The following is an 11,313-nucleotide window of genomic DNA, read 5'->3' as shown; positions in this document are numbered from 1 at the left end:
TATATATATATATATATGTGTGTGTGTGTGTGTGTGTATGGACTGAATTAATTGAGGAAAAAAAGAAAAATGTGCAGTAGTAGTAGTAGTAGTAGTAGCAAAGAGATTAGTGAAAGCAGGAACAAATGAGCAAAACGAATGGGAAAGACTTTTGAAGTAGAAAGTTCTAGAGTGAGATTGATGACAACAATGCTGATGGCTGATGACGGAAAGTCTACCCCAAAATGTAATCCTTTTACTCCCAAATTAAATTAGGTTGAGGCCATATTTAAGGGTAGGAGTAAGGGCTGATTTAAAATAAAAGAAATTTATTCAATTCTGAAAATTTGGAAAGTAATGGGAAGAGAAAAAATACTGATGATGATAATGATTACAATGTTGTTGTTGTTCTATATGTAGTAGTAGTAGTAGTAGTTGTTGTTGTTGTTGTTGGTGGTGGTGGTGTTTGTTGTTTTTGTAATTCTTCACATTCTTCTTTTATTAATTCAAGAAATAAGCCAGAGAAACTGAGGCTCCTTTCTTCTGAAAGAGAAAAAGAAAAACAGAAAAAAAAAAGTATTTCAAACAGGAAACAACAATAACAAAAAAAAAAAATAGTTCAAAATATAAAATATGTAAAGAAATGGAGAAGAGGAAGAAGAAGAGAGAGGGGTAAATCTTTGCTTCCATAAAATTAAAAAGAAGAAAAAAATTGGTGGGGGGAGCCAACTAGACTGCCTCTATGTCTATGTCGTTGATCCACTGGCTAAAAATACCAGCCAAATTTCTCTCAACTAAACTGGGACAACAGACTTCAACCCCAACCTCACATTGACCCGGAACTAGTCCTGGGCAAACTGCAGCCTGTGGGACATTCTGAAAGCTGTGCCTGATGAAAATAGCCTTCATTTATTTCAGTACGACAGCCCACTTGATTGAGCCGTGTCTTAAGGGGACTGCTTCTTGAAGAAGGTTACCCATGCCTTACCTAAGCTTTAGGAATAAAATTTGGGAGATGGAAACTGTGTGGAAGCCTGCTGGATGACAGAACTAATCTGTTGCCCAGTTTAATATCATTATTTGTCCCTTGGGTCCTGACTCTTGCAATTGTTTGAATAAGGTGTCTGGTCTGGGAGATGACCTAATATCATATGCCATTTCATACCATAGCAACCAGTGGTCAGCAGTCCAGAACTTAAAGACCGTGTGGTAGGTTAGTCCAGTGTCTGGAGACCATGTGGTTGGTAGACCAACACCAGGAGACCATGTGGTTAAGCAGTCCAACACCAGGAGACCATGTGGTCATTTGTTCAGCATTTGACCATGGTGTCAGACCAGCATTTGCAGACCATGTGGTCATTTGTCCAGCACCTAGAGACTGTGTGGTTGGTTAGTCCAGTACCGGGAGATCGTGTGGTTTGTAGTCCAACACCAGGAGTCCATGTGGTCAAATTGTCCAGCACTTGACCATGAAGTTAGACCAGCCCTTGCAGACCATGTGGTCAGTAGTCCAGCAGTACTGCTTGTGAATAAACCTTAAAAAGCTTTTTTTTTGTTAAAATAAATTCAAAATATAAACCCCTTTAGCATTCAGATTGCTCTGTCAAATGTAATGCTTATTTATTCACATTGTTTTGTATTAATCATGAGGCTTTGAGACTTTGACAAAGTAATAGTTTATTTTAAGAATGACATTATAAGATAGACGTGAGAAGCCAGATCTGGCCTGTTTGAATACCAAAGTGTTAAAAAAAGAAAGACATTGTGAATTACCTTGCCATCAATAACTTGTTGCATGTAAACTCAGCTTCCTCTCGTTACTTCAGGGGTCCAGAGGGAGCTTGTCTGCCATATGACGAGGGGACGCTGCCTCGAGGTTGTTAGTGGGGACAGGTTGATCAATGTTTTCATATGTTCCACCTGTATGGGATGCTAAAAAATAAAATACAAAAAAATAAATAAAATCAACACAAGATAAAACAAACATGAACAAATAAGAATAACAATAGAGTAACCATGGAAACAAAAGCTATTTAAAATGGGGGTAGTGATGGCTGATTGGCATGTTTTGGGAGCACACTATTATTTGTAGTGTGAAGGCATGTGGCTAAGTGGTTAGGGTATTTGGATCATAATCATAAGGTCACGAGTTCAATTCCCAGCTGTGCCTTGTGTCCTTGAGCAAGACGCTTTATTTCACATTGCTCCAGTCCACTCAGCTGGCAAAAACGAGTTGTACCCGTAATTCAAAGGCCAAATATTCTGTGCCACACCGAATATCTCTGAGAACTACATTAAGGGAACATGTGTCTGTGAAGCGCTCAACCTCTTGCATGATGATCCATGTGCAGCTGTTCCGTTGATCCAATTAACCAGAACCCTAATTATCGTGACTAACAAAGTGCCTTTATTGTTAGCAGTATAGACTACACTATATGAACAGTACTGCTTGTAGTATGAATTTCTTCTACATTGCAGTTAAATTCAGCTTAATTTTAATGAAATATGCTGAAGAGTTCTAAAAAGAATGAAATAGTGGAACACAGAATTACTACGAATTAGAAATTTTTAGGAATTTTGTAATAGATAAAAAGAAGATAAATATGTGAACTCTATATATTTTCAAATCCCATCTCCCATTGTGATGAGACAGATATTATCTCTTGTATTAATGTCCATTATCAGAAAGAACCACAAGAACAAACAAAACTGAAAGAACAAAAAGAGGAGACATACAAAGTCTACTTACTGAGGCCTGGTATGCTGAATGTCTCATAGATTCCTCCTCGATCTTGATAGATACGATACAGTAAGAAACAGGAGACTGGCTTTAGAATTAAGTTGACAATGCTCATGCTAACAGCTGAGGTCAAGGAATTGAAACTTGTTCGTGTTTTTTACATTCATTGATTTGAAGACAACGGAAGAGAAATAATGCATGAGGATGGCAAGAAACTGCTGTTACAACGCTCCAAAAATACATCTCTATACATCTCAAAAATACAATCTCGAGTAGGTTGGAGACTAAATTACAAATCCACCCAGCCTAAACTCTTGATAACAATCCAACCTCTAGTTTCCAGGGTACAAAACTGTTCCTTTTAAAAATGTTTGTATTTCAACTGAAACTCGAAATTTTCTTTTATATCAGAATATTTTGTTTGCTATATTTCAAACATCAACTAAACCCAACTGTTACTATATTTCTGTTGAAATATGTTGCCTAGGTTTCAACTAATTTTGAAAATAACAACGAACTTACTAAAAATAACTGTCATTATTAAGCTGGTATTTGGAATATTAATTAACATGAAATTTAAATGGCAGATTTAAAATTTAGATCACTTCAGTATTTAAACTGGCCATATCCAGCCCAGATATTTAATGTTTTATGTTCAACTAGCCAGATTCGATCTTTCACACCTACCCTACAATGTCATTTTAAAAATGCAACAGTCACATTATTGAATTCTTAAAGCTATGAGATAATGCCTAATTTGAAATAATGTGAATAGACAAGCTTTACAATTGACAGAAAAATCTAAATGCTAAAGGATTAAAACAGGAAGTTTGTATATCATAGAAGCAGGACATGTCTCAGGTGAGTTGGTAGCAAAAGGGTTAATCCTTCTCTTGTCATATTTCTGTTGAAAGACACTGCTTTTGTTTCAATAAGTTTTGAAAATAATCAAGAATTTAATAAGATAATTTTGTCATTATTAAGATGGTGTTTGAAACATAAATGAACATGAAATTTTGGTGAAAGGTTTTAATTTAGATTACTTTGAAAGAGACAGTGGTGGTCACAGTTGGATTGGTATCAACAGGGCTAATATCATAATACATTGATATATTTGGATTAATGCCCTCATCCTGGTTGCTAAAATCTCAACATTTCAGAAGATTTCTCCAAGAACAATAATAATTTCTCAGACAAATTTTGTCTGATTTAACAAAATTCAAACAAACAGTTTAAAAATAAAGCTTGTTAATTAAATCTTTCCAAATTTACAGTTATTTTAAAAAATTAACAAAAAACATAACGTACTACTTTAGAAAATGTTAATGAAAGTGTTAATTCTGAAAAATAGAAAAGCTTAGACGAGGCTGGGCCAAGGAGGGGAGAGAGTAACAAAACCAAAACACAACTAAGTGTAATTCTCAAAACAAAAAGAGAAAGAGTAATTAATAATACAATGGTAACTAAAATAACCTCAACCGGTTTCTCCTCTCCATTTTGATTATTCATTGGTCATGGATATATATACATATTTGTGAACATTTTCATAGTTAGAATCCCCTGTCAATTAGATGAGAGAAAGGAAATGTTTCTTACAATATGAGTGGTGGTGAGAGACAAAGACAAAAACAAAAAAACTGGGAAGCATACCTGTTTTTGTGGTATATTTAGATAAATTTCAATGGACACCAGTCCCCTTGTCTTTATTGCAGTCAGCCTTCAGTCTTCTCATAAGCTGTACTTCTTGTGAAGGTCTATATCTAAGTGGTTAGGGTAGTCAGTTCATGACTGTAAGGCCGTGACCTCGATTCCCAGTGCTGCATTATGTCCTTGAGCAAGGCACTTTATTTCTCATTGCACCAGTCCACTCAGCTGGCAAAAAAATGAGTTGTACGTATATTTCAAAGGGCCAGCTTTGTCACAGTCTGTGTCATACTGAATCTCCTTTGGGGAGCATGGTAAGTCAATTACATTGACCCCAGAGCTCAACTGGTACTTATTTCATCCACCCCGAAAGGATGAAAGGCAAAGTTGACCTCGGCAGAGTTTGAACTCAGAACCGTTGCTAAGTATTTTGCCTGGCATGCTAACAATTCTGCCAGCTTGCTGCCCTTAATAATAGCTGATATGAATGTTCGTTGATTTCTCCAGTTGTGTTTTATATCATATAGACACAATATAATATGTTAATATAAGACGTGTGAGACGAATTCATATACTAGGCACGATGGCAGACAAAAAACAAAAAATAGTTAAAATATCTTCTTAGTATATAATGGTGGTAAGTTTTACACCATCTGGAAAGTCATTAGTTGAACTATTAGTCCTCTTGCATTCTGAGGGGTATTGGAACATTTGTGTGACATTAGACCCCAACAAATGCCCATAAATTAAATGCATCTATCTGGGCCACAATTGTGGCCTGACGGCCATGATTGTGGCCCGTTGCGCTTTTTTTTTATTACCACCACAGCTGTCAATATGTGAACACTGTCATATGATCCATCACCATCATTAAGCTCTCATTATCACCATCAAACAAGTTGCACTAGCATCCTCATTACAACCACTGCCTCTCACCTCTACCACAGCTACCATTGCTATCTCCTTAAAGCCACCACCACTACCATCCTCACCACCACAACCACCAGTGCTGCTGTTTCTTCCAAGTGCATTTGTTCGAGGAAATGATGACATAAAAGCTATTAATGTTCCAATGAAGTGACGGAAGCTAAAACTTAAAATCCACTTCAGTGAGAGAGAATGAGGTTTTAAAAATAACGTTCCCTAGTTCTAAGAGATGAACTCACAAGTCTCCAAGCCTCCACTTCAATTTCTTCCTTTTTGACATTTTGTCGGAATAGCAAATTTTGCTCTGGTGGTTATGTCCTTCCCATTGCTAACCACTATTGTGTAGAGTAGAAGGAACAATGGGAAATTAGAGTTGCACTAGATGCTTTTCCATAAGGGAGGAAACAAAACTGTGACTTATGATCATATGATCAACAATCTAGCAGATATCTGTCTGTCTGTCTGTCTATCTGTCGATTTATCAATCTATCTGTTGATCTGTCAATGTCTATTAGGTTAGTTGTCTTCCTACCTACCTACCTGTTGATCTGTCACTCTCGGTCTGTCAACCTGTCTGTCAATTTGTCTATCTGTCGATCTGTCAATCTATTTGTCGAGCTGTCTGTCAATCTGTCGGTCTGTCAATCTGTTATCTACCTATCTATCAGTTGATCTATCCACCTACCATTGATATTTATCCATCTATCTATCTAGGATATCTATCAATCAAGATTTCTATATTTATGATTATATAATCCCATGCATGGAGAACAGAAAACCAAAACAGTAATGTACATATTCATTCTTAATACATTGAGTGAAAGGAAAAGTGTGGTAAAGCTGATATTTGCAGTTATTCATAGTAAGAACACACACTAAACTGCAAATTGGAAGATTTAGAAGAACATAGAACACAACTGAGCTTGAAATCCTCCCTCTGAGGATGAAAGACAAAAGTTGACAGAGACAACTCAGACTGCAGACCAAATCCATGTGGGAGGAAATAATATACGATGTGACTGTTTAAAGTCCTGTACAAGAGTAGATAGGTGGATGTGCAAGGAACATTTTTCCTGTTGTGAAAAAAGTCCCAAATGGTAAGGATACCCAAGACCAAACTGGTATGTACCAATGAGATCTGAAATAGAAAAATAATATCTTAGTGAGATGATTATTGCTGTTGCTGTTATTATTATTATTATTATTAGTATTACAAAATAGTGAAGACAGAGAGCTTCTTATATTGTAAAAAGGAAAAGGTTTCATAACTTTTATATATTTCAAGCATAACAGCCCACCATCAGAGACAAACAGCTAAGAAATGAGAGTTTAGGCAGTGCTAGCCATGTTGATAGTTGGTTCCATATAGGTACGAAATAGACTAACATTTCTTGACTATTTACCTCTGATGGTGGGCTTTTGTGCTTGAAATATAAAGATTATTACACCTTTTACTTTTTCACATTGTAAGAAGCTTTCCATCAAAGGAGAGAGAGAGAGAGAGGGAGGAGGGTAGGGGGGCAATAAAATAAAGCACCAGTCAAGTACCTGAACTTCTGAAATAGCTTGCCCTGTTCCAAAACTTGAAACCGTTATTATTAAGGTGATGAACTCGCAGAATTGTCACCAGGAAGAACGAAACGCTTCGTGACATTTCTTCCGACACATCATCTTTTGAGTTCAGATGCGACAGAGGTTGACTTTGCTACTCCACCTTTTGGGGGAAGTCGATAAAATAAGTACCAGTTGAATACTGGGGTTGATGTAATCAACTTGACCCTTTGCCTAAAAACTGCTGACCTTGAGCCAAAAATAGACAAAAAAAAAAATTATCATCACCATCATTATAAATGACAAGTACTTCCTTCCAGTACTTGAACTAAATAGGACAAGTCAGTCACATATTCGACAACCCCCACTATTCTCTATAAAAATGGTAGCAGGGAGGTGGGCATGTGTGGGAGGTGGGCTAAATTCCAGGACAATATACTCACAGTAAAACCAGGATTCATGTGGTCAGACATTTTTTTCTGTGTGGGTAAATGTGTGTGCATACATATATATATATATACATACATACACATTCACACAAATAGACCACCTCCACACCCACCCACACACCACCTACACCACCCACACACACACATTTAGTTGGTTTCCTGTCATTCAGTGATGAGGATTTAGTTGTTTGAATTAACGTGTAAGTGGCTGAGTATTCCACACACACACAAACACATGTACATCAATGTAATTCTCAGGCAGGATCAGTGTGACATTGCAGGACCCAGGTGCATCTGATGGGATTCTGTACAGTTTCCATTCTCCAAGTTTCATTCACAAAGTATGAGTTGACCCAAGGCTATGTGGAACTATGAGTGGGATAAGAACAGGTGTCTGTTTCCCCAGAGACAGGTGGGGGGAGAGAGAGAGAGTGAGTGAAGGTGTACTCTCAAAGTACAGGGTGAATAACTGGCAAACTGTTGGTTACAGCGATGGTCACAGTATAATGACAAACTTCCTTAGATTTCACTGTTTTGATATTATATTGTTTTGTATTGTAGTCACTCTCCACTCCACCAAAAAACAAAAAACAAAAAAAAAAACACCCCCAATTTGTTTTTAACTCCTTAGAATTCTTCAAAATTAACAGATCTTAATAATTAACTAAAAACTACTGCAGCCAGGCTCGTAGGCAAACCTCACACCACAACCACATGCTTGAAGACTTGAAAGAGTTAAGAAAATGGTGCAGCAAAAAAAAAAAGAAAAAAGAAAGGAATGTAACAAGCAAGAAAACAACAACCAAACAAACAAACAAACAAAAAGAAACTCAGGTAAAACTAAATGGGGAAAAGGATACGCAAGAGAGAATCTGTATTCATGAACACAGCTCATTTCTGAAAATACAGACAAAGCAGGGTTTAAGACATGCAAGGTGCAGCGTGCATTTGAGAATTAAAAGCAGAAGAAAGCAGAGATTATGATTATTATTATTATTATTATTATTATTATTATTAGCATGCAAAAAGGATTAAAAAGTGCTGAAGTTTGGTGGTTAAGATAGAAAGCGTAATTAAAGAACACATTTGAATCAAACAGGCACAGGAATGGCTGTGTGGTTTGCTTCTGGGCCCCATGGTTTCAGGTTCAATTCCACTGTGTGACACCTCGAGCAAGTTTCATTTTGTATAGCCCTGTACGTATGTGTGTGTGTGTGTGTGTGTGTGTGTGTGTGTGTGTGTGTTACTGTCTCCTTGCTTTGGCATTGCATGTTAAGTTGTAAACAAGTGTCACTGTTATGTGAATGCAAGCAGTGGCCTCCATTTGCAATATTCTGTGATATTCCGGTCATAGGAAAATATTACCTGACTTGGAAACAGGTGAGGGTTGGCAACAGGAAGGGCATCCGGCCGTAGAAAAAAACCTGCCTCAACAAATTCTGTCCAACTTGTGCAAGCCTGGAAATGATGATGAATGATCTAATGACACAAACACTTTCTCTTTGAGCCAACAAGAGAGCTGCTACACAGTTGTATGAATTGCTAGAAATAGCAAGCAAATCTCCCTTTTATCATGTTGCCATCATTTAAAAAAAATAAATAAATAAAAGGATGAGTTTGAAAGAAAAGCCCATAGTTAGAACACCTTTCATCATGGGCCTAGTTGACCAGGGATGACCTAGGGTTAAACAGCAACATCTGTTTTTTTTTTTTTCTTGAATTTTAAATTTTAAAATAGCTACTTGTGGATCACACTTAACATATATACACCACTGAAAGGTATGATGCTGTTGCTTTTGTCTCAGAGAAAATTACTTTGTAGACATTTTAAAGAACAGAATATTCATCACCATCATCTCTTCCTAGTGCTCACCACTTCACCTGTACGCCAAAAATGGAGCTGGTTTCTTCTGGGCAGAGTTATCTACCTTGCCCCATAGACCGATTGCAGTTACTGCTGTGGCAAGGTTTCCAACTATTCAAATTCTTTATTTGACCTCCAACTAGATTTTCTATTCAAGTGACCACAGAATGGCCAATTGGATCAGTGATTGATCTGAATCCTAGATCAACCTTGATTAAGCAAGGAATGACCAAAACAGAAACTGAAAACGGTTTGAGAATGCTCTCTGGCTTACCATCCCTGTAAGAAGTGCAAAAGATTTGTTTTAACTGGAACATCACATGTATTGAGAAGAAGCATTGTCACTTAAACAACAATAACCTTCCATGTAAATGTATTCTTTTTTTTTAATTTAATTTAACTTGATTTGGTATACAGTAAGTAATCCCTTGTCATATTGTGGTTCACCTATCATGGTTTATTATTTAAGCTTCTGTCGAGTCCTCCGTGGTGTTGTTTTGCATTTATAATAAAATAAACATATACAAGTTATAAAAATAAAAAGAATATACAGTACAGTACTGTTTCTACTTCAGCAAGAAATAGAAATAAAATTGAAAGAAGAAAAACTACTACTACTACTACTAATAATAATAATAATAAAGCAAAAACCTGGCAGAACACGTACAAAGCATAACATAGAAAATAAATGGGGGATGGAGAGAGGCAGTGGGGAACAGACAGGTCTATCAGTACTGAAAACGTTTTTTTAAACAGGATATCAGTTGTGAATGGAAATAAACTGAAATCTATGGATATCCTTATAAATATGGAGATGCACTTGCATAGCAAGTGACCTGATCTGAGATCGTGTGCTGGAACGAAAACAATTGCAGCGTGGAAGGTGTTTATAAGCCATTTAAAATAACACACAAAATCCGTTAGATTCACTTCAACATTTAAATTTAATTTGTCAAAATATTTTCGTCGCTTTGAGACCGCGACCTGTTCACTGACAAAATTCTGTGCTGATTATAAATATGTTTTCATTGCATATAGACCTATAGAAAATAATCTGTTAGAAAATATAAACCCCTGATGAGAAAGACAAAAAAGGGCATTGGTATGTGCAATGATGCTCATTTTGTTTCTCTCAGGGGTTTATAAGCCCTAATATTAGGCTATTTTCTATAGCCAATACAAGGCAGAAAATATTCACTCATCACTCTTAACTTGCACAGAATACGCAGATATTAATTATACTTGCCTGAAGATTTTCCATTATCTGCATAGGCCCTTGGTTGATAGATACCCAAGAAAACAATGTCTTGAATTATAGTAAATATTTTCAATATTAAAAACTGAAAATAGACAAAGATAAATATCTATTAACGAAACAAGTCAACTATTATTATTACTAGGGTGTTGCCTGTAGTTACACTTCTGGTAAAAATATTTGTTAATCATGCACATACTTTCATAAATTGTTCAAAGTGAAAGGCATTTTATTTTTCAGGCTTGTATTACCTTGTTGAAAGACAGAAATACACACACAAATACCCCCCCCCCCCCAAATGTATATTATATAGATACATATAGCCTTTTTCTGAAGTGTGTTGTGTTGTGGTGACAGACTTGCACTTAAAATTCCTGCATTTCTGATCAGAACACACACTCTCTCTCTCTCTTTCACTGTATTTCTCAACTTTTTCTCCACCTTTTCTTCTAAAAATAAGTTGTGATGTATATTTTGATTCCTCTCCTTCCCTCTTACAGATATTGTGACGAACAGACAGATGAAAATCCACTTCTCTTTTATAATATAAGACTACTATTACCATAAACACCAACAGCTAAGTGCAAGAGATAAAATGAAGACATAAAACTGCTGTTAACTCTTAACTTACCATACTAATGGCATCTGTAGATTCCTGGTTGACAATTCCCCAAACTCCAAATGCCAAGACAAAGGCATTCATGTATGTATAGGAAAGTGGTAAAAAGCTGGTTGGCATCGATGCCCTGCAAATCAAAACAAGATGAGAATTAACAATAAGGACAGTGATGAATTCTGCATGCAGGTAGGGGTCCCTCAGGGCTTAGTCCTCATCCCTCTCCTGTTTATTATAATTCTCCCCTAACCAATACAGAGGTGTTTAAGACTGGCTGTCAGTGGGGGG

At 36.5% G+C, this 11,313-nt stretch overlaps 1 protein-coding gene across 2 annotated transcripts in view; it reads right to left on the bottom strand.

Annotated features, from left to right (window-relative positions):
* Positions 1–1,752: 1,752 nt before the first annotated feature.
* Positions 1,753–11,313, bottom strand: part of LOC106876774 (type-1 angiotensin II receptor-associated protein) — a 32,612-nt gene continuing 23,051 nt past the window's right edge. The window contains exons 3-7 of one of the 2 annotated variants that reach the window (XM_014925463.2): positions 11,041–11,155; positions 10,401–10,494; positions 8,151–8,187; positions 2,729–2,835; positions 1,753–1,911 (exon numbers count right to left, since the gene is read on the bottom strand). In XM_014925463.2, the coding sequence (XP_014780949.1) occupies positions 1,802–1,911; positions 2,729–2,835; positions 8,151–8,187; positions 10,401–10,494; positions 11,041–11,155 (463 nt within the window). In that variant the 3' untranslated portion in view covers positions 1,753–1,801. Of the gene's footprint in view, positions 1,912–2,728; positions 2,836–6,397; positions 6,429–8,150; positions 8,188–10,400; positions 10,495–11,040; positions 11,156–11,313 lie in introns of both variants that reach the window. The other variant, XM_014925464.2, reaches the window with a different exon arrangement.

Source organism: Octopus bimaculoides, chromosome 25, assembly GCF_001194135.2.
Source record: "Octopus bimaculoides isolate UCB-OBI-ISO-001 chromosome 25, ASM119413v2, whole genome shotgun sequence".
In the NCBI taxonomy this organism is placed as follows: Eukaryota; Metazoa; Mollusca; class Cephalopoda; order Octopoda; family Octopodidae; genus Octopus; species Octopus bimaculoides.
This window is presented reverse-complemented; position numbering and strand designations above follow the sequence as displayed.